This window comes from Canis lupus, chromosome 20 (assembly GCF_011100685.1).
Source record: "Canis lupus familiaris isolate Mischka breed German Shepherd chromosome 20, alternate assembly UU_Cfam_GSD_1.0, whole genome shotgun sequence".
Lineage (NCBI taxonomy): Eukaryota > Metazoa > Chordata > Mammalia > Carnivora > Canidae > Canis > Canis lupus.
This window is the reverse complement of record NC_049241.1, coordinates 33,491,183-33,514,446: the sequence shown is the minus strand read 5'-3', so window position 1 is coordinate 33,514,446 and position 23,264 is coordinate 33,491,183. Positions and strand designations below refer to the sequence as shown.

At 45.7% G+C, this 23,264-nt stretch overlaps 1 protein-coding gene across 2 annotated transcripts in view; it reads right to left on the bottom strand.

Moving 5' to 3' along the window:
* The window catches only part of IL17RD (interleukin 17 receptor D), a 65,970-nt gene extending 43,354 nt beyond the window's left edge, over positions 1–22,616 (bottom strand). For both annotated transcript variants that reach the window (XM_038566114.1, XM_038566115.1), the window contains exon 1: positions 22,410–22,616. In XM_038566114.1, coding sequence (XP_038422042.1) covers positions 22,410–22,535 — 126 coding nt within the window. In that variant the 5' untranslated portion in view covers positions 22,536–22,616. The remainder of the gene's footprint in view (positions 1–22,409) is intronic.
* Positions 22,617–23,264: the final 648 nt, after the last annotated feature.

Below are 23,264 nucleotides of genomic sequence, written 5' to 3'. Positions count from 1 at the left end.
AAATCTTTTTTTAAAAAAACTGAAAGGGTTATTAGTTTTTCTTAGCTTGTATGCTAACCCGCCCTCCACTGACAACACAGGAGCATCTGAGGCAGGACCACTGAGGCCCCGCACAAAGTGGGGGTGGGGAGGAACTGGCGGGCAGCAGTGTGGGCTTCTGGATCTTCCCTAACCTCCAGAATGTCCAGAGTGGCAGATGGTTCTACTGCGTGGTGATCAAATGGAGGAGAGACTCTGAAAGCCAAAGATCCTCAAGTGACAATCAAGTACTTCTATATTAAAACATAAAACAATCACCCTTGGGACAAAACTTCACTCCCTTCCTCACCCCCAAAAAAGGAAAAAAAACTTAACTGAAATGTTTTATCAACATCACATCCCAGTTTGAACCTGGAAGCTCTGCTGAGATGTGAAGTTTCCTCAGCCCAGTGGTCTGTTCCCAGAGTCCTTTGCAAGCCCAGCAAGATTCTAGGAGGTAGTCTGTTATGAGGTGCTCTCAGAGAGGCTGATGCTAGCTCTCGGTACTGGAGGCAAAGGAGTGTTTCAAAAAGCATAAATAAGGGAGACAGAGAGTCAGGCATATATTGTGAATAAAAAGATAATCCTAATAATAGTTTACATTATCATGAACCAAAGTTTATATGAGCAGCTAAGCCCCCTTTCAAAGCAGAGGGCAGCTGCTGGTACGGCGGGGGAAATGGTATGTCAGAAATGTGACCTACCTTCAAGTTTGTTTAACTCAGCTGTCAGCCACCGCTTCCTTCCGCCACCTTTCACCAGGATGGGGGCGGAGGCGGCACCCTTTTTGAAGTGTTTTGTTTGCAGAGGCATGGAACTGTCTCAGTACTGGAAGGACCTCATCCCCACTCTTCCTGGGCAGTCCTGACAAAGGCCAAGTCACCCTCATCAGTCCCCTGAGGGTGAAAATGATGACCCCATCAGAGAGGCAGCCCTGGGGGCACCCTCCTACTGCCCCCCATCCTCAGGAGTCCAAAGAACATGTTCTGGATGAAGAGTCTTAGTCCCTGGAGGCTGCCAGGAACCTTACGGGAAGGAGGCCAGGAGGCTCAAGGCTGTGCTTAGCCATGGACCTGCCAAGTCATGAAGACCCTCCAGGCATCAAGCACTCCCCAAACTGCCACCCCCACATAAACCCCTTTTAGCCAAAAGCCTTAACTGTGTAAGCTGAATATCTGCACTCAGCAGAGTAATCCAGCCCTTATTCAGAGTACCTCAGATGGGTGGGGTGCAGGGCTAGGCTGTGGGGAGGGGACTGACAGTGACTGAGATGGGGGCCCAGGGCCCCACGAAGTGACATTCAGGCAGAAGTGACACACCTGTGTTACTTGTGTGAAGACTGGGTGAGAGGGCACCTTTTGGAAGTAGCCAGGGTCATATTTCCAAATTAGAACAGTGTGGCATCTCCAGCCACTTATTTGGAGTTAAATAGATCTGTATCTACAGAGGCAGGAGGTACATGAGAACTGGAGAAATGGTCCCTGGGGTCTCTCTCCTTTTCAATTTGGATATGAAGCCCATTTCAACGTGTTTTCACCCAGCCAAGGTCTTTCTGCAAAGGCTGAAGAAGCTCCAACCTGCCCAAGGCCAAACAAGAGGAAGAGCCCCAGCAAAGAGTCAACTCCGAGGATGCCACCTCTTCCCTCACCCCCTCTCAGCCTCACCTCAGCAGTGTGGCTCATGCCACAGAAGCACATGAATACTATACTAAGTGAATGACCAGATGGTGGCACTGGGGCAACCCTCAAATGATCTTGCAAACATAAAGGGATGGCCATCATGCCCATCATTCTTCTGGCAGAGCATCGCAAACCACAGACCACAGAAAAGGGACCACCATTTGTAGGGTATTGGCAAAGGCTCGAGGAAGGTATGTTCACAACCAAGCTTTCTTTAGGTGTGGTTACTTAGAGGTTCAAGCTGCATGTACCATGCACATCTCAGACCTTCCCAGATTAAGACACTGTCTGCTCCTGTTGCAGGTGGAATATCTGGCCTAAAACTACCAGTCCCTTCCCAGAACAACTTGTCATCACTCCTATCTAAGCTCAGAACGTCCCAAGGGTGTGACCCCTGAGATAAGACTCTTCATCCCATCAGCCTTCTCAGACCCTTCTGGTCTCTGAATGGGTGACCTCTCCCCAGCCTCATACTCATCTGGCCTGTTTCACAGACACTGCAGGTGACAGTCTTCCCGACAGTCAATCGGGCATTCCTGTCTCCTCTCCTGCACATCAGAGGACATCAGTGCAAGCCTTCACCTTATCTTCTTAATGCACATCTCTGCTTTTGGGCAGCTCGGGTGGCTCAGTGGTTTAGCGCCGCCTTCAGTCCAGGGGGTGATCCTGGAGACCTGGGATCGAGTCCTGAATCGGGCTCCCTGCATGGAACCTGCTTCTCCCTCTGCCTGTGTCTCTGTCTCTCTCTCTCTCTGTGTGTGTGTGTCTCTCATGAATAAATAAATAAAATCTTTTAAAAAAAAAAGAGAAAAAAAAAAAAAGCACATCTCTGCTTTTATCTTCTCTCTCTACCCACCCATATATTGCTAAGTCCAGATCCTCCGGTCTGTTGAGGGTAGCCCAGACTCACTTTTGTGGAGATAAAGAAGTTGCTTTTAGGAGCTCTTCCTGAAATGTTCTTAGGGTATCCAAGGGACCCTCATCTGGGACCCACTAAAGCAACACCACCTCAACCTGGGCAGGTGGCAATCACTCAGGAGGACAGCTCCTGAACTCCAAAGGAAACCAGGGGTGAGGAGCTAGGTTGTCTATGTGTCACAAATGCTAACCTCTTTAGTGTTCTTAATAAGACAGCCTGGTGCAAACGGGGGTACAAGGGAAACAACAACAACAAAGTTAATCTCTCAGCTCTGCAATTACTCACATGTAGATTATCTACCAAACAATTTCTTATCTCTGATCAATTTTTATCTGTGGCTGCCTTTCCCCTGCCCCCCCACCTCACCACCTAGTGCATACCGAATCCTCTCTTCCCCTGACAGGTGCTGACAGAGTGGTTCAGACCTCCAGGACTGTCAACACCCCAATGTAATTCAGAGCTCATGGGGAGTCTGAGGCAGTGCCTTTGTTTATGGATTCAGTGATTGATTAGGCCCTAAAAGCTCCTGGCCCAGAAGACTAAATGGATTGAAATCCATCATTAACAGTAGCGCAGTGTTAAAAAATAAGCGATACAAAGGGATCTCTGGCCATGTGAACAAACCGGACAAGTACACAGGAAATGCAGAGGACCAAAGCAGATGAATACCCCTGGGCACCTCTGATAAATCCCACAGGCAAACTGACAATGACCAGCAGAGGTGATGGGGCCCATTCTGTAAAAAAATAAAGTCATCTGTGTGTGAATTTTCTTTTTTTGGCTTGCCTCTCTTTTTTTTTTAAGTTTTTATTTAAATTCCAGTAGTTGGGGCACCTGGGTATCTCAGTCAGTTAAGCATGTGCCTTGGGCTCAGGTCATGATCCCAGAGTCCACAGGGATTGGGCTCCCTGTTCAGCAGAGATTCTGCTTCTCCTTCTCTTTCTCCCCTTTATCAATCTTTAAAAAAAAGATTTTATTTATACCTTTATGTGAAAGAGAGTGAAAGAGCATGAGCATGGTGAGCAGCAAAGGGAGAGGGAGAAGCAAGCTCCCCACTGAGCAGAGAGCTCAACATGAGGCTGGATCCCAGGACCATGATCTGAGCTGAAGGCAGATGTTTAATCCACTGAGCCACCTAGGCGCCCCCATATTTTTTAAAAATAAATAAAATTTTGGTTAGTTAACACAGTTAATATTAGTTTCAGGTGTACAATATAGGGATTCAATACTTCATACAATGACTGGTGCTCATCACAATCAGTGCACTTCTATGTTGGAATATTTTAACAATTCAAAACCTATTTGGAGGACAAAGAGTTCATAGTATTAGAGAAAGATCTGCCAAAAATGGCCATAAGTTAGTATCTTTTCTCTAGAGAGATCAAAAATAGACACCCAGGTGTGCAAGAGGCAAGAGTCCAGGTGGAAACAAAAGTGACCAAACTCAGTAAGGAGATGGAATGGGTATGATAGAAAAATTACTCCCTCTGAGTTAAAAGTTCAAGTTATCTCAATAAAAGTAACTGTTAGGGTGCCTGGGTAGCTCAATGGTTGAGTGTCTGCCTTTGGCTCATGTCATGATCCCAGAGTCCCGGGATCAAGTCCTGCAGGGGAGCCTGCTTCTCCCTCTGCTATGTTTCTGCCTCTTTCTCTATGTCTCTCATGAATGAATAAATAAAATCTTTTAAAAAATAAAAATCATAAATAAAAATAATAAAAATAACTGTTAAATTCTTAAGAATTCTAGTCTGTCCTATTTTATAGATAAATAAACCGAGTGGGGTCACATGCCCTGTCCTAATCGCACTCAGCTGGCCTGGGATGCCTTCATCTGGCATGTCACACTGAGGTAAATGAGACAGTCTAACAGTGGCTTCACAAATCAGAATTTGTGAGAACTCCAATAAAACAGGATTAACTTATATTTATGAGGAAATGTGTGATCAATCCAAAATCGACCTTGGAAAATATATAAATGAAGAAAAGATTTACTAACCAAATTACTGATACATATAGAATTCCCACCATAATACTAAAATTCAACTATTTTCATAATATGCTATTAAGTCCAAAAGAGTCTATTAATATTCTTATTTTAAAGCCCTCATTCACTTAAACATCTTCCCTAATACTCTCTACTAAGCAACATCTCATCCATACCTCACTTTAAAACTATCAAACTAAAAAGCAGTAAAACTTACTCAGAAGGTAAATCATCAGGTAGAAATATTCATTCCTTCTCTAATAAATGCAGAATAAGACAAGTATAAGGTATAAACAAAATAATAAAGAATGAGAATTATAGGGACGCCTGGGTGGCTCAGTGGTTGAGCCTCTGCCTTTGGCTCAGGGTATGTTCCTGGAGTTCTGGGATCGGGTCCCACGTCGGGCTCCCTGAATGGAGCCTGCTTCTCCCTCTGCCTAAGTCTCTTCCTCTCTCCTTCTGTGTCTCTCATGAATAAATAAATATTTTTTTAAAAAAGAATTAGAATTATAAATGTCAATATTTTCTAGAATATGGGAAAATGAATATGGGAATATTATTATCTGATAATAGATTACCACCAATGACTAAGCACTTGCTATGTGGCCAGTTGCAGAGCAAAATATTTTAAAGACAGTATCTTATTTAAGTCTCAAAATAATCCTGGGGAATAATCTCTTACTAATCCATTTTACAGATGAAGAAATTTGCCCAAGGTCATAATAAAGAAGAGCAAATGGCAGAGCTGGGATTTGAAAACCAAATTTTCCCTCTTCCCAAAACACAATTCTTCATCATTATACAGGGCAAGCTGGCAAACAAACACACAGTAAGACCTACAAAAGTTTGGCCATGGTAATTCCATTTCGGAGAATATATGCCAAGTAAGCAAATCAAAATGGCCAAAGAGGCAGGCTGGAAACCAATCCACATGAAGATGTCCAAGCAGCTTTATAACAGCAATATGTTGGAAACAGCCCAAATGTTTCATCAGTGGGGCTTCAGGGCCAAGAACAGGGGTGCACACAACATGAAAATATTACATGGCCAGTAAAAGTGTCATGTCTGCGAACTATGTCAATGTATGGAAATATCTTTAGAAAACAAATTTAACTAATTCAAAGAGATATATGCACCCAATATTTATAGCAGCATTATCAACAATAACCAAATCATGGAAACAGCCCAAATGTCCATCGACTAAAGGATAAAGAATATGTGATATATCTACAGAATGGAATATTACTCAGCCATTAAAAAGAATGAAATCCTACCATTTGCAAAGATATGGATGGAGCTAGAGTATATTATACTAATGGAAATAAGTTAGTCAGAGAGAGACAAAATACCATATGATTTCACTCATGTGGAATTTAAGAAAACATACATAGTGTGGGGGAGGCAAGTCAAAAAACAGATTATTAACTACAGAGAACAAACATGGTTACCAGAAGGGAGGTGGGTAGGGGATGGGGGAAATAGGTGATGGGGAATAAGGAATGCACTTAGGATGAGCACAGGGTGATCACTAAATTTGACACCTGAAACTAAAAACAAAAAAAAGAAAATTAAACCAAAAAAATAACCATAAAAAATAAATCCAGTGATTCCAACCCCGTAGCAACATGCACCTGTGTGTTCAAGTGTGGAAGAACCACATTTAGGGGATCCTTGGGTGGCTCGGCGGTTTAGCATCTGCCTTCGGCCCAGGGTGTGGTCCTGGAGTCCCAGGATCGAGTCCCACCCACATCGGGCTCCCTGCATAGAGCCTGTTTCTCCCTCAGCCTGTGTCTCTGCCTCTCTCTCTCCCTGTGGCTCTCATGAATAAATAAATAAAATGTTTAAAAATTAATTAATTAATTAATTATTTTTTTAAAAAAAGGAAGAACCACATTTAATGTTCATTTAGCACTCCCACCCCTTTCTTTTGCATTAGCTTTAAGTCACCAATTTGTAAAAGCAACACAAGGAAGCCCTGCTTTAAGATGTTATAATTCAGAATGTCCTTCTCTTCTGGATCCAAAGAAGTGAAGTTTTCATATAAAAATAAAGTAATAGCTCCACTAATTTCAAAGCCCCCCCCCCCCATTTTGGCACCTTTTTTATTGAAGTATAGTTGACACACTAGGCATTCCTATGTTTAAATCAGAGTAACAAAATCTCCTGAGTTACAAGCCCATATCTCATGAAATTTGTTAGCCATTTAGTAAATTTATTTAAGACCTAGTATGTCTACATATTGGAACATTCTTTCTGTCACCATTTGGTTTGCTCTACTACCACAAGGCCACTCTTCAGAATCTTACTCTTTTCTAACACGTTTGAAAACATTAACACTACTGAAGATAACATAAATCCAAAGGCCAAGGAGGAAGAAAGTTTAGGAGTGTCTGAACATAAGTCAATATGAAGGTTTACGCCCCAGATGCAGTTTTTATGGGGTCTCCTTGCCTGAAAAGGAGCAAGGCATGCCCACAATGGTTCATCACACTTTCTCACGGTTGGCGGGGGGAGGGTGGAGAGGGGTGGGCAGCACACCCCCAACCAGGTCCTAGACATTCCCTGACCCTGTCTTGCATGTGGCTCCCTTGGGCCCTCCAACAGCTTCATATATAACTGAGAGGTATAGGGTTATTAGGGTAACAGAGACACAACTAAAGACTACCCAAATTAACTGCTGCATCATTTAAGATGAACAAGGTTGGGAAGTCCTGGGAGGAACTGGGCCAGTCAGTGCTATCTGATCCGCACTGGAGAAAGAAAAGCAGATTCCTCTGTTCGGCAAGAGTGTCCTCTGCCTGGGCAGATCCCACATCAGTCTTCATTCCAAGGTGCCTTTTTCTCTGTCCTTACCAACCTACACATCCTGTCTACATTCCTGTTTTGCCCTATACTTGGATTGACTTACTAAAGTCCATCAAGCATAAAGAACCACTGGGCCCCCTGTGCACCTGGCACAGACCCAAAGCCCCCCAATATGGTCATGTCTGCATCTAAGGATAAGCTGTCCAACATGGCAGCCTTCAGCCATGTGTAGTTACCTAAACATAAAGTAATTTGCGTAAAATTTAAAATTCAGTTCCTCGGTTACACTAGCCACATTTCTGCCGATACAGGGAAGAACACGTCTATCATCACAGAAAGTTCTACTAGACAGCACTGAGCTGAAAGGTTTCAGCCCACCTGCCTCTGCAGTTTCAGGTGACATTCTCTCACAGCTGGAAAACTCTTCCCAGCTGTCACCAGGAACCATCTGTCACCTCATCGGACACTGAAGTGACAGCTCAGTTTCACCTGGGCAGCATGTTTTTTTTTAAGACACGGTAAAATGGATACTTCCATTAATTTACACTTATATCAATGTCTACCCTTGTGTATCCACCATCACAATCAGCATACAAATCAGTTCCATCCCATCACCCTCCAAAATTTCCTTGTACAGCTCCTTTGTAACAAACCCTGCATATATCCCCCAAAACCATTGATCTGGAAGCTTTCTAAAACAAAACAAAACACAAAACAAAACCTCAGATTCCTGGCCTTCCCCTGGAAATCTCACTTAAGCAGGTCTGGGAGGAGGCCTGGAATCTCTCCCTCTACCCCCACCCCGCCATGTTCCTCAGGTGACTCTAGGGAACTTCTGGGGTAAATGCCGAATCCTAGTTTAATTTAATTATCTGCAAAGCGCTCCCCTGTATCTCTCTTCCCACCTCCATTAGCTGCTCTGCTGCACATGGCAGATTTCCATCCCAGGCTGGGGGATCGGAAGGCAGGGCAGGCTCGGCTGCCGGGGGGCACAGGCAGGGTAAGAACTCTGTGACTCTGGTTTCTGGCAGAGAGAGGCCTCTTTGCATCACGTGGCCTGCCATCCTAATCCCTTCCTGGCTCTTTGTGCCATGGAATCCTCATCTGGCAAAAAGGAACCACATCAGAAATAACTGCCTACCTCCGAGGCTCTCTGGGAAGCAATGATTTTTTTTTTTTTTTTAATATAAGCAACATGGTGCTTTCTTTTTTTTTTTTTTTTTTTTAAGATTTTATTTATTTATTCATGAGAGACACAGAGAGAGAGAGATGCAGAGACATAGGCAGAAGGAGAAGCAGGCTCCATGGAGGGAGCCTGATGTGGGACTCGATCCTGGGACCCCGGGATCACACCCTGGGCCAAAGGCAGACGCTCAACCGCTGAGTCACCCAGGCTTCCTGCAATGATTTAGGTAATACAGAAGGCACTGAGCAGCCAGGACGAAAGGCACCCTGTCCTAGATACATCATCACCACACAGGGCCGCCTTCAGATTGGAATTCTCCTCACCCTGACTGTTTACCTGCCAGATGTGGGAAATCAGGACACAAAGTACAATAAAATTGCAACCAAAACAAAAAAAAAAAAAAATCAAAAATTTTTTCCTCCTAAACGCATGATCCCAAGGGCAAGGTACCAAATTCCATTTTTAAAGGGGAATTCGGAAGAGTCAACAACATCTTAAAAAACCTCCTCTGCTCAGAAAGTAAACAATTTACAAAGAGGGTCAACACTTGAGTTTAGCCATTCTCTCCAGCTTCTTCAATTCTACTGAGGATTCCTGGAAAACACTTTGAAAAGTTTCAGATGATCAAAGGAAAAGTATGGCCAACACAAGAAATACTATCATTTAACATCACGTGTTTATTTAGCCCCACCAAACCAAAGAGAGAAGACTGTTTGAAAGGGAGAGAATGCCTGCTTAATCAACTAAAAATGCATTCATTACTATGCTATTCACCGTGGCTTTCCTGAAATCAGACACTTTTGCCCCTAGACCATAAGATTGAAGCGATTTGAAATGAAAATATTTCCTGTCCACTGCTTGCCAGTTTCTAGCCCCAGAGTGATATAACAGATGACATCCAGTACAATAAATGCTTTTATTAACCATAAATTTGAGACTGCTTTAGGGATTTGAAGTGTTGGGTTTCATGCTGAAAAAATGTAATGTTATCCACAGACCATCAGTGAGTAACAAAAACAGAGGCACAGGTTATGCTACTTTGATCAAATTATGGCAAAAAAAAAAAAATCGTCTTTTGCATTTAAAATAGTAGTTGCATTCAGGGCATATCTTCAAGGAGCACCACAATAGTTTAATCATGTCTTGGAGAGTTTAATGGAAATTCATCCTGAATGCAGATTAATAGAACCAACAGCTTCTGTTAAACAGAAAGGAAGTTGCAAAGTGTTATGAGGCTAAGTGAGCTGAGAAATTCAAATGCTAAAATGGGACCTCTAAATCAAGGTCTGTCAACCTCAACACTATTGACACTTTGGGCCAGATAAGTCTTTATTGGGGAAGGCCGGCTCACGCATTTCAGGGTGTTTAGCAGCATCCCTGGCCCCTACCCACAAAAAGCCAGTAGCAAAACCCCTTCCCAGTTGTGACAATGAAAAATGTCTCCAGGGAACCCCCAAATCACCCCCAATTGAGAACTACTGCTCTGAATCGAATTCTAGGCCTGCTAAGCAAATGCTGCCTGATTTCTCTTTATCCAAAGACAACATCAGGGCCGAAGGAGTCTCGCGGCGGCCTCAGCACTCAGCTCCAGGGCCTCCCTCTGCACAGAAATGGTGAGCCCCAAGTGATTTCTGAAAACCAAAAGCACTCTGCACCCCCTCTCCCACCGAAACCGACGGCGGCACAGCCATGGAAACAAGAACTCTCTCCCCTGTGACCAGGGCAAAGGAGCCTAAGCAAAGGCAACCCCCTCCTGAGGCACAGGCTGGCCGGGCCTTTGTGTCCAGCACATTCCAGCACAGGGGCCGCTGCGGGGCTGGGCGGCACCGCATCCCTGCCAGCCTCCAGACTGCTGCTTTCTGGCCTTTCACGGTCAGGCCAAGGAGGGGACCTGGGACCCGGTGCCAGAAAAGAAAATGAAAAGCAAAGGTGCGCCTCTGCGGCCCATTCTCTGCGTGCTGAATGTCCCACTATTCCATCTCGGCATGACATTTCACGGCCAGCAGGGGAGGGGGCCGGCCGAGGGCGAACAAACGCCAACGCCAGCCGCACAGGCCCGCCCGCCCGGCCTCATGAATAAAAGAGGGAGGGTTCGTCTGGGCCGCCTTCCCGGACCCTGCAAGAATAACAACTGGACACTTTTTGACGTTTTAACTTACTTTGAAAAAATAACCAATATTAACTTTACACGTCTTTGACTTTACACGCCCTTACTCACCTCTGGGGTAAGGGCAAAGAAAAGAAAAGCCCCGTAATTAGACGGACGATAGCAATACAGGTTAAAGTAATGGAACTGTCTGCAGGGACTCTACTAAAATAATTTAGGCAACAGGCGATCACAGAACCAAAAGGCTGGAAACTGACTTCGAGGATATGTTTTGAGTGGAGTGGCCTTTACTGGAAATAAAGTTCAATGTTTTCTTAGCACAAAGGAAAGTCATGACTGAATTGTGGTGCGAGGATGCACTCAACCGTAAACCTGCCCCGGCCAAGCAGAGGTTGTAATAGGCACTTGTTCCTAGTCGCTGAGGGCGACACCTACAACTGTTTGCAACCAGCCCGTGTGAATAGCAAAAGCCTTCAACATTCTGAGACACCACAGTCCTAATTTTGAGAGCACAATTCATTTCAAATCATTTTTAAGAGAGGAGATTATATTACAGGATAGCACATGACGCCCCGTGCTTTGGATTCCCAGTAAAAAGGTAGCCTTAATGTAAAGCATCGCTTTTTTAGAAAAGACAACCTAAGACTCAGCTGGATTAAACCACTGGCAAGGTCTCCATGTGCAACAATTTCAAAGAAAAACCAATTTTGCTCATCGCTGAAACTGCATCCATATTTGTTACCTACTGATAATCTAATACGCAACGGCACAATATCACCTTTTAAGGGATCTGGCCAAAATATTTAACTTGATCCTAGTCGTGAGGAAACACTCAGAAATCTAACTTGTGGCACCGTCTACACCACAAGTGACCCTGACTCTTCAAACATGTATGTTATAAAAGACCAAAGAAAAAGGGCACCCCGGGTGGCTCAGCGGTTTAGCGCTGCCTTCAGCCCAGGGCCTGGGCCTGGAGACCCAGGATCGAGTCCCACCTCGGGCTCCCCGCAGGGAGCCTACTTCTCCCTCTGCCTCTCTCTCTCTCTCATGAATAAATAAATAAAATCTTAAAACAAAACAAAACAAAACAAAGAAATGGGTGGAAGAGCTGTCCTCAAGTAGAGGAGATGGAAGAGACATGATGTCTCTGTACAAGTGATCTATGTAAGAGTAATCCTTGTCTGAATCCTAGAATGTGATTCAGAAAGAAATCACGAAGGACTGTGAGACAGCTGACATACGTGTGGCAAGCAACTGGTAACTCTAGGCAAAGGGTAAATAGGTGTTCATTTTACTGTTTTTTCAATTTTTCTATAGGCTTAAAAATTTTCAGAATCCAAAATATGGGAGAGAAAGTACAGTAAAGAGAAGCCCAGATAGCAGTAACCGGCGGCCGCCTGCTGGGCTTGGCAAGAGTGGGGAGGAGGGTGCTCCGTAGCAAAAATTTCATCTTCCTAATTAGTTTCAGAAAATATATGTCCAAAATATGAATAATGGTTTTTAAAGGAAAATTACATAGTCTTTATATAACATAGATCTAAGATAAAAAATAAAATTTAAAAAAACATAATAATAGGACTTATTCACTTAACTGGGCAAGGGGAGGTGGAGATGTACACACAGCAGACATTTAAGACATTCATGTTTCTGCTTTTAAAACAGTCATAGGTCCTTTAAAAGCCACTTTATGCCTTTCCCTAAAACTCTTCTCCTGCAATTTATCATTCTCTTTCTCCTCATGTCAAAAAGCCTACTAATTTAAAAACTTTTTAGAACAGCTCTTTAAAACCCCCCTTCCGCCCAAAGTCTCCCCCCATTATCCACCCTCATCTTTCTTTAATGAGATAAAAGCAATAATTACACTAGTCTTGACCAACTCAAAAACTATGCACTTAAAAAAAAAAAAGTGCGACCCTTTAAGTAAAAGGAAGAAAGCTCAGTAAATGGGAAATGTGCTCAAGTGAAAAGATGTGGGGGTAGAATTTCTGTCTCTTGAGGACTTCAAAACCCAGGGAGGAGAACAATGAGAGAGGCAGCATGTCCAGAGCAGCCTTATGAGGGATGGGGGGTGAATGTCACCTTGGGCGAGTCCAACACTGGGAACCCACGGCTCCACTGCCCTGAAGCAGCCTTTGGGCAGCACAACCAGATGTTACATTTTTCTCTGCTTAATTTTGGTAAAACTCCATGACCTCTTTCTCAAATTAAAAAGGCAATGCTATTTTTTTAAACCACAGGAGCTATCTTTAGTGAAGCCTTCTAAGGATTTCATTAATTCATAGCCAGCCAACCAGGACCTTTCCCACAGTCTCCCACAAAAAAGCCCGGGAAGTCACTGACTGCTTGGCTGGATCTGAATATGAGCAGAGGTAAGATCAGAAATATCTAGTTCCTCCCACAGGGAGGCAAGCCATGAAAATCAAAGCCAGGCAAAAACTCATTACCACAGCTGGCCAGCAAACCCACAGCCCTGGAAAGAAGGCAAAGAGCATCTTTGATTCTGGATGGACCGTCTAGTGACTTCAGAAAATAAAATGTGTTCACAACCAGAAGGGATGAAACAAAATGAGACCCGTACCTCTGTTAAAAAGACAAAGTTTTCATACCAGCTGGCAGCTGCTGCTAGGGAATGGGAATTATTTCATAAAGTCCAAAAACCAGGATGCTTGGTTAGCACTGGACAGTAACTTTTTTACATTTTTTTTATCCACAGTGCAAACTGTACAGCCCAAACATCCCCTCTTGAAGCAACACTTTACAAAGTATAGGGACAGAGTTCCCTGGATCTTGGAATTCTTCCTCCATGTCTATGTCTCTGGTATTGATCTCCATCCATTACCAGCCCAATCACCACCTCAGTCATCCCCTGGAACATCCTGCAGCCCAGCAGTGACCAAGGTGGACACTTGGTGCCAGTAATCTATGATGTGAATAGCTGGAGCATATTTTATGCTAACTCTGAGCACCTAATGCCACATGATGCACTAATGCTGTGAAAACATAAGAAAACCTAGAAGTTCAGAGGATATCTATAGGACTACTGCTCGTCTTCCATGTCACCTCAGCACCTCACCACCTGAGATCATCTGCATGTGCCACCATCATTCTCATCACCAACTATAATTTCCTGCAGAGCACTTGGTCATTCAAGGAACATGCAGGGAATAACCTACAATATGCCCGCTCCAGATTTCCTGATGTGGCAGAGAGCAAAACAGATACAGGCTCTGCTCTCATGCAGTTGACACAACAGTGGAGGAGACAGACAAGAAAACACCATGTGTGTCTCATGGTGAAAAGTTCTGTGGAGAAAAACAAAGTGAGGAAAAGAGGGCAGGTTGCTATTTCAAATAGGGTGGTCACATCACTATTCTGTTGTCCTTGTTATTTCCATGCTACAATCTAAGCTCCAGAAATCGGGCCCAGCACATAGAAAGCTCCGAACACTCAGTGAATGAAGAAATGGCCACTGAGGGTTACTCTTATTAAACCATTCATCCGCTGGAGAAACCTGTCAAGCCTCATGGTTCCTGACAGGTGCACACGGGCAAAACTCATGGCACCCTGTAATCCAGTCCCAACCTACATCCTCAGCCTTCCTGTCCTCACCCTGTCAAATGAACTACCCTCCCCCAACTTACCACGTCTTTCTTTCTGCCACACATTTCTTTCAAAGGATCCCCCACCTCCTGGTTCCATTTGCAGGGGGGTGGGGGGGGTGCCTTCTTTGGCCATCCATTCCCTTCTTCTAAGCCCCTCTGAACCATCCAAATTAAGTTTCTTCTTCATGAACAAGTCAAGTTTCTGCTGCTTCTTCAACGCATAACTGCAAAAGGCTGGATGCATTCTCACTAGATCTGGAGTCATGATGGGATGAGTCTGACGTTACTAAATGTAGGGTTTTCTGGCACAGGTGAAATTCACATGGGGAGACTGGGGAAGGGGGAGCAAGATGTGGAGAAGCCTCACAGACAAAGGTGAGCCTCCTCCAAAGCAGAGGAAACTAAGGCAGACAAAGAAGCCAAAATTACTGGGAACCACAGGGGACATGGGCTAATAAAAAGCCAGATTTCCAAAGATGTCAAACAGTGCCACAGCCACTGACACATCGTTACCCTGATTCTCACACTGGCAACTGCATAGGTGGACTGTTCTAGGATGAGGAGCAGCAGGAACTGTGGTTCATGTTTTCTGGAAGGAGTGGGGAGGTAGAGAGAGGACAGAGTTCCCTGTACCTTGGAATCCTTTCTGCATGTCCATGTCTCTGAGCCCCTATCCCTTTTTCTTACAGCCTCAGCTGGGTGGGGAGCCAGATGGTCCTACCATCTTTGTCTTTTCCCTGCAAAATCTAAGTAACTACAGAACCACACCAAGACTTGACACAGTGTAGCTGCTCAAAAAAAACATGTCTTACCTCTTCACTCCAGATTAGTCTTCTTGAACTTCAGATATTAAGCAGTTAAATAAATCCTAACCATGTGAGTGCCCATGCCCCACCCAGAGCCAATGTGCCCACTCCAGAGAAAGGCAGTGATAAACTGTCACTCAGCAGAGCCCACACTTGCTAGGGCTGACTGCTCATGCATTGGTCTGGATTACATTGCATTTTCCTCTGGTAAAAGGGGGGGGGGGGGGGGGGGTAATTTCAGGAGAGAAGAAACCAGAAATCACCTGGACAAAATAGAATCACGGAGAAAGGGTTTTTAAACCATATGGCCTATCTCAGGAAAATGCACTTCTTCATTCCAAGGAAACCCTCCCTCTATCCCCATCTCAGACCAGAAGTCTGGGGCCATAGCCAGCATTTTCTAAAGGGTTACCATTCAATGGGGGCTGGGTTGAAGGTAGTGGGGGGGGGGGGGGGTCATTCTACAAAACTGACAAAACAGAACACTTGGAAAAACTCCTAGTTTTTAAGGAAATAAAGTACTTTTCAAATCTAAAAAGGTTATATTTAAAGTCTAATCCCCTATGATTTCAGAAGGATTCATCTAAAGCATTCATTTAATGTGTAAAATCTAAATATCCATTGGAACACTTAATAAATGCTATCAATTTCCATTCCCTTTCAAAGTTGCTGCTTCAGTTTTATAGGATATTTCTGATACATTCAAGCAAACTTCCCTACAATGTAGTAATTTTAATGAAAAAGCCTCATGATTAATGTTCAGGTTTGGAATGGGGAACACACAATAAAATTATAATTTATTAAATTTCCAATAATACTTGCCATCTACTGCCCTTTCAACTCTTTAAGGTACCAGCCTTATGCAAATAGGACATTTTAGCACTAGAAACAAATGCTTCTTAAACGCGCAGTTTTTTTTAATGGAGGTAGTTTCCATTCATGCTATTAAATCAGACAATTTATAGGCCAACTTCCGTTTTAGAAGAGAATTACATGTGTGTTCACATCACATCTTTATTTTGTCATCCACTCAGTGATTTGTTGAGGACAGCTGGTACCTATTAAGTCCCCCCTTTAAATGTTGTAGCCTTAATTAGCTACATCCACCTTCCCCCAACATTTTCAAACAAGGAACCAAAGAAAAGGGAAGCCGTTTTTATCACAGATGCTTTGAACAATGGAGTTGTAAATGTTAAAATAATAGTCTCCATTAGAAACCAGGTAGTCATTCCTTTTTTAGGTCCCATCACAAAAACACGGTACAGACAGGGCTTAAATGTTTGGTGTTTGTTACTTAGGTAATTTTTAGTTTCACGCCTGGTGTTATTAAACTTTCCCAAGATACTGCTTGGGAAACAGTGAGGAACAGCCTCCCCAGAGATACTCTTGGCATTATTTAGGCTACAAACTCATTACTTGGGACTTCTGAGCTCATGAAACCAGCACCAGCAGAGAGTCTGCAAATAGAGCATAAGCATGGTATGGTTTTCTATGAACAGACACCATGCTCTTCCCAGATAATAAAGACTTTCCAACTTAACAGTGAGAAATCCACTTATTGTACGACTTTAACTTGCCACATGTAAATATAACACACTAATTTGGTTACAATGTAGATTTCCTGTCTTAAAAAAAAAAAAAGTACCCTATGATGCACTGGCGCTTCAAGTGTGAATTACATCAACAAGCGAAATTTTGAGGAAGATAAGGAGCCACCTCTAGGATTTCCCCTTAGATTTGGTTTCTTAGAGATTTGTCCCAGCTTTTAATCTGCAGTAAGACTGTTTCAATAGGATGTGCTCATTCCTGGGCTTGTGTCTTTTCAATCAGCCAGTGGCCCTGCCGGGTTTAGAGTGGCAGAGAGGAAGTGGCCTGTGGTTAAACAGAGGAAATTCCAAGGCATTTTAATAGAGCAAATAGTCTCTTTACTTCCCACAGGGAAGAGCTTCAAAGGCCCCGGGCCCTGGAGGAGACAATGTGTTGTGGGGCCATCAGTCACCTAATCGTGTGTCAGGACCATTCAGAATGTCCCAGCAGCCAAGACAAACACTGCCCAGGAGGACATTGCCTCCCACTGGACGAGCAAGTCAGGCTGCTGGGAGTTGGGGCCTCTGGCCCCAGCACAGACAGGCCCCCAGAGCTTGCTGAGGACAGGAGACCTCCAAATTTGGGGGAGATGTGAAACAGACAGGGTCTCCACTGCCAGGGTAAAATTCAGGAGAAAAGTCTCCTCCAAGGGTACTGCCCCTCACCCCAACCTGTCAAGCTTCTAGGGATACTGGAGCCCCCTCCCTCAGCCTATACTCTTACAAATGGGGGGGGGGGGGTGCAAGCTTTCAGAAGCCTAAAAGCCCATCTATCAGAGGCAGACACAAGGGGCAATGAGAAACGAAAAGATACAATTAATTGCTGATGGGGTGGCCCCAGCAGCAGCAGACATCTGCTGGGCATGGTATGTGAAAAGCTCCGGGACCGATGAGGGGAAAAGAGGGTCTAAAAGCTTAAACACACACACACACATTTTAGGCCAAATGAAGCATGAAAAATAACTTAAAATGAAGACTTACAAAAGCATTAGCAGTTCTTTCCTTTGTAGGGACTCTGTAAGGTTTGAACTGCAGAGAATATGATTTGGATGCTACTCTCCTCTTTCCTGAGACTGTTTTCCAGACAAGCCCAGCTGTTCTGGGGAGGAACCCATGGAAGCGTCAGGGTCGCCTTCACTCCCGGCCTCCTCTTCAACCCCAGGCTAAAGGCATCCACCCAAACCAGGATGCCCTGCCCAGCTGGCTCTCCGGGATCCCCTCAGCCAGCCTGACCCCTTTCACTGGTCAGGGCTCTGACAAAGTCTCCACTTCCTCTGTAAGTCCAGGAAAATAATTTAAAGTCAAACTCTGATTTTAAATGTTTAGAATGTGGCTTCTCCCCACTTCTCTGGCCTGGGGAAGTCCTGTCTCCTAAAGCAATGGCTCTCATCATTGAGAGAGCATCAGAGGAATTTGTTAAAATGCCAATTCCTGAACCCCCATCGCACTCCCATTCTGGTCGCATTAGCCTTGAATCTGCATTTTAACAAGCTCCCAAGGCAATCCTGATACTGGAAGCCCTAGACTTTGAGAAATTGTGTTCAGCGGGAAAGGGGAAAGGGTCCACAGCCGGTACTTACTTGCCGGTCTCATTCACCCAGCTGTATCCCCTTGTTAATACAACTAGCACAATGCCCCAGGCACTGCAGGGGCTGGGGGGGTGGGGGAGGTTCGGTGGGATGGATGGGGGAGGGGAGAGAAGGGAGGGCTGTTCAAGAGCGATGGACCCTGGCCAAGAGGATTCCCAATTAACATGGTAAAACAGGCTGCAGGAAAGCATCGCAGTTCTTATAAAAATGTCTCTCTGAAAAATGTGTCAACCAGGGCTGAGTCATTTTTTAACCAAGAATTCTATAAGAGACACAAGAGCATGTATAACATGGAAGACATGGCCACAAGACAGGCAGACCAGATGCAGGCTAGGGAGCCATGAGCTGCAAGTGAATGAAAACGCATCCAATTCAGAATCAAATAAACATGCCTGGGCCCACAGCCAAGGAGAGTTCTTGGATTGGACTTTTATCAGGACCTAAATTCTAACCAGCTGGAACTTCTTCTTTTCCAAGTACCACCCTATTCCTTCCTACCTTTTGAGATGAAGTATTTGCCTTAAATGGGAAACTTGCACTTCATTGTAAAGACGATGCCAGCATTCTGGCTTCCTGAATTCCTGGAGGAGCAGGCTTTTTGCAGGGTAGACATTTGTTTCAGAGATAAAAGACTAAAGAAGATGTACCCCATTTAGATAGGAAGGCATTTTTGTTCCCTCTGCAGGAAACTGTCACTAAATAAAAACCTGTGGGAGCCGATGCCTAATTCTTTGTTCCATCGATGTTTTTCAAACAACTAGCAAGGCAAGAGGGGGGAAAAAAAAAAAAAAAAAAAAACCTCAGCACAACTGATTGATATAAAGTTACCCAACAAAAAACCATTCCACCATCAAGAAGCAAAAGTTAAGACCCAGTGTGAGGACCGGTTTTAGAAATTGTTACTGCTAAAAAAACAAAAAAAAAACAAAAAACAAAAAGAAATTGTTACTGCTTTGGGAAAATTGTATTTATTACTCCAAGAGCAACTTTACCTGGCAAGGGCCCTAAGAGATTTTTTTTTTAAGTAGTTGAGGAAGTGTGCCCACAACTCATTTCTAAAACACTGAGCTGTGTTCAAGATGGTATCAGCCCCTTAATTGCCCCACTAATAATAGGAAGGTTGTGAAATCTGACCACTTAAACCAGGCCAGCTCCTAAGAGAGCCTCCCCAAAGGGTGTGTTAGAAATGCTGCTGAAGGTTAGCTGGCTGCAGTCACCTTGCGAGTCCTGGGAAAATACACACTGCTGCAAGGGCAAGAGTTTCTGGAACAAACGCTCCCTGGAGATCAAGGGGGTCATTGGCTCAGTTCCTCTGCAGCACCCAGATCCCACACCCTGTTGTCCTCCTGTCAGGTTCCATGTGACCTTAGACCCACAGGAAGCTGTCTCCTGTTTGATTCACACATATTGACCCTTCTTTTTATGCCTGCATGGCCCCAACTAGACTGTAAGCAACCTTAGAACACAGACCAACATCTATGAGCTGAATACCCATCATCTGGTAGGGGACTCTGACATGAATCAAATGCCCAAATCATTGTACACCAGTGTTCACTGGCCAGTCCTCTGACAGAACTTTTGGAAGAACATATGTAGGGAGATGGGAGCAGGGAAGGCTTCCTGCAAGAAGTGCTGCTGGAGCAGAGAAGGGAGGCTGAGGTGTAAAGAGAAGGAATGAAGACAGAACAGCATGTGCAAAAGCCTGCTGTGTAGAGGACACTGGAACTCAGTGATCTCATCTCTCCACCCACTTCCTAAAAATCATCACTTAATACAGGATTTAGCAGGAAGGCTGCAGGGTCTAATTGGGCTCAGCCAAGAATTACAGGGTTCCAGGCTCAGAGGCCACCAAGACGAGGTTAAGTGCCTGGCTAAAGAAACCTGTCCTAGACACAGATGTGAACAAATATTGACAATGTAGTCTGGTGAGAACTAAGTGCAAGGACCTGGTTGAGAAGGCAAAGAGAATGACATTCAGGGAGGGCTTCCCGGAAGGTGGTATCACCCAAGCTGAGGCTTAGGACAAGCAGAAGGTGCTCACGGGGAGGAAAAGGCATCCTAGGAGCAGAGAAAACATGCCTCAACAGCACAAAGGGCCCAAAAGTTAGGGAGCAGGCTGGAAAGGTGGGTATGCAAAGCAGATGGGCAGGAGGGGTTGAGGAGAGCTGGTGGCTCCATCATATGCACTAAAAGGCAAGTCCAGGAAAGAAGGAGTCATGTATTGGGTTGAGAAGAATGTGGAATCTGGGAGGGGGCTTCCATACTCATTCAAGAAGGGATGAAAATGACCCAAGGAGAGAATTAGTGGGACCAAAGTAAAAGCTGTTTAGAAGGTCACCCCCAATTAAGAGTTGTGGTGGGAGAAAGGTCAGCCTGAGTGTGAGGCTCCTGGGGCAGAGGCCACCATTAATTTGGGGCAGGGGTGCAGTTAGAGGAAATGAACACATACTCATAGGCATAGGGAACAAAACCACCACCTTGGCTCCTTTGGGTCACTATTATACCCAAACCATTAAAACTTCACAAGCTTTGTACACAGATGCATGAAGCCACCTAGACAACTGCAGAAAAATAGCAATTTGGACTGACCCACCTATGCTGTCAGATGAAAACTCAGAATGAAATGCATGTAATGCTCTCACAGTTACTCAAAAGCTGAAATATCCATTTAGATCCAAAAAGTTTAGCAGGATTAATAAGTCAATATGAGATAGCCTTAAGGAAAACTTCTTGATCTAAAAATTGGGGAAAACTTGCTATCTTAAAAATTAATAGTTATTTTACTAAATAAGACAAAGTAAGAAAATATGATGTTTTACTCAAACAGGAAGGTTATATGCACTATGGGGTTGGTGGGAGGGTGTGTTATGGCTATCAAGTTTGAAGACATCCCAGCTGCCTGACTCATACCTGGTCTTCTGCACTGTGCTTCTCTGAATGTGGGACAAGGTAGCGGGAAGCACTAGCCTGAGACTCTAAGAAAGTACTAGGTCCTAGGCCTTGACTGCACTGAGGCCATGCAGAATATCCCAGGTGTGTCAGAGTTGTTCTAAGTAAATGACCCATCTCTCAGCGCAACAGTACTGGGATAATTAGGAAGTCCCCTTTTAATTCCCATTTTCCAGGTGAAGAAACCAGAGCCCAGAAGAGCCAAGGTCATGTCCGTGGCTGCCTGAGTGCAAAGCCCACATCCTCTCCACAAGTCTAAGGAGCTTGAGTAACCTGACGCCTGGCTGCCCTGAGTTGGGTAGGAGATGTGAGGCAGACAGATGTAGTGTGGGTTCCAAGCCCAGGAACCCTGGTGGGGACCGGTGGGGACCGGGGACAGCAGCATCCCCGCGCACATCGCTCCCTGCCCAACTCCCCACCACCCGGACAGCGTCGAAGTGCTCCGTTACAGCAAGAAAACTACATCTGCGCCTCTCCAGTCTCCTCGGGGGCACCTGACCGAGGCGACAAACTCATGCCTTCCTTTGGCCTAGAAAAATATCCGCAAGTCAAGCTGGGGCCGGGGAGAGGGGGTGTAGGTCATCCGTGAGACCATTCCCTAGACGAAGGGCTGAACGGGGAGCAAAGTTTTCCAGCAAGGCAGGAGTCGGAGGTGGGGTGAAAGTGGGGTAAGACGGCCCAGCCCAGAAGGAACAATGCGGCCACGAGAGGGGGCGCATCCCTCCCCAGCGCTCCAGGTCCCCTCTCTGGCAGTCCCGGGCCTCTACAGAGTTCTGGACCCGAGGTAGGGGAAGAACCCGCCCCCCACACACACTCCTGCTCCAAAGCGCCCCCAGGCCCGACAGTTCCGAGCATCCCAGCCCCGGGGTGAAGGAGGTACGCGTCCGGGAACAAAGGGTGGGGCGCCCTTCTCTCGCCCGCCCTCCGGGAGCCAGACCCCGGCCAGGGGCCGCGCCTCATTAACAACACAAAGCCGGGGGTCGGGCGGCCCCTTTCATCCCGGCGGGGGCGTCGGACGCGCGCCCCGGGAGGGAGGAAGAAGGGCGAGGGCAGCGGGGATCCCAGCCCCGCCGCTGACTCGGCGCAGGGCAGCACGTCGGCACCGGCTCGGGTGCCCGCGAGCACCTGTGCGCACCGCGCCCGCCACGCTTCGGGGGATGGCGAGAAGTTTCTCCTTACCCTCCAGCCGCAGGTGTCGGCGCCCCGCGCTCTGCTGGAGCCGCCCGCGGCCACGGCCAGCTGCGAACCGTTGAGGCAGGCGTTGACCGTGAAGAAGACGGAGCAGAGCTGCAGCCACGGGGCCATGGCCGTGCGCGCGCCCAGCCCTACCCTGACTCCGCACCCCGGCTGCCTGCCTCCGGCCAGCCCCAAGTGGGCGGTGGCGCCCGCGGCCGCCGCGGAGCTGGCCGCACCACGGAGCATGCGCCGCCGGCCCGCGCCCTGCCCCTTCTCCCCGGGCCCCGCCCCCAACCCGACTCCCGCGGCCTGGCCCCGCCCCGCCCTGCAGCCGCCCCCACCCCCATGGCCACACCCCGAGTTTCCGCTGAGAGGCCCCAGCCGCGGTTTTTGCCCCCCTCACCTGACATTTATCCAAGTGATGCCTGCTGCCCGCAAAAACTCGGGAAAACACAAAGAATATAATGATAATGGTTCTAATAATATTTTAATCAACATCTACTATTGGCCAGGCCTCTTCTTGAATCCTCCCAATTGCACAGGGAGGATGACCCTAACAGAAAAGTTAGGGTAATGTAGTGGTTAGTAAAATCCTCGCTGAGACCTCAAACAAATGACTTGCCCTCTCCACATTACTGTCCCTGCTCCCTGTAAACTGGAATAACAAACGTATGCAAGTTTGGGAAGGATTCTACTAGTTAGCACATAGCAAGTGCTCAATAAATGGTACATTTTTATCATTAACCAACTTCGCATAAGGTCACACAGCTGGTACCTACTGAAATTCAAATCCAGATCTGACAAAAACAATACTCTTAACCACTAACACTTGTCAACCTTACCATTGTGAAATGGGTA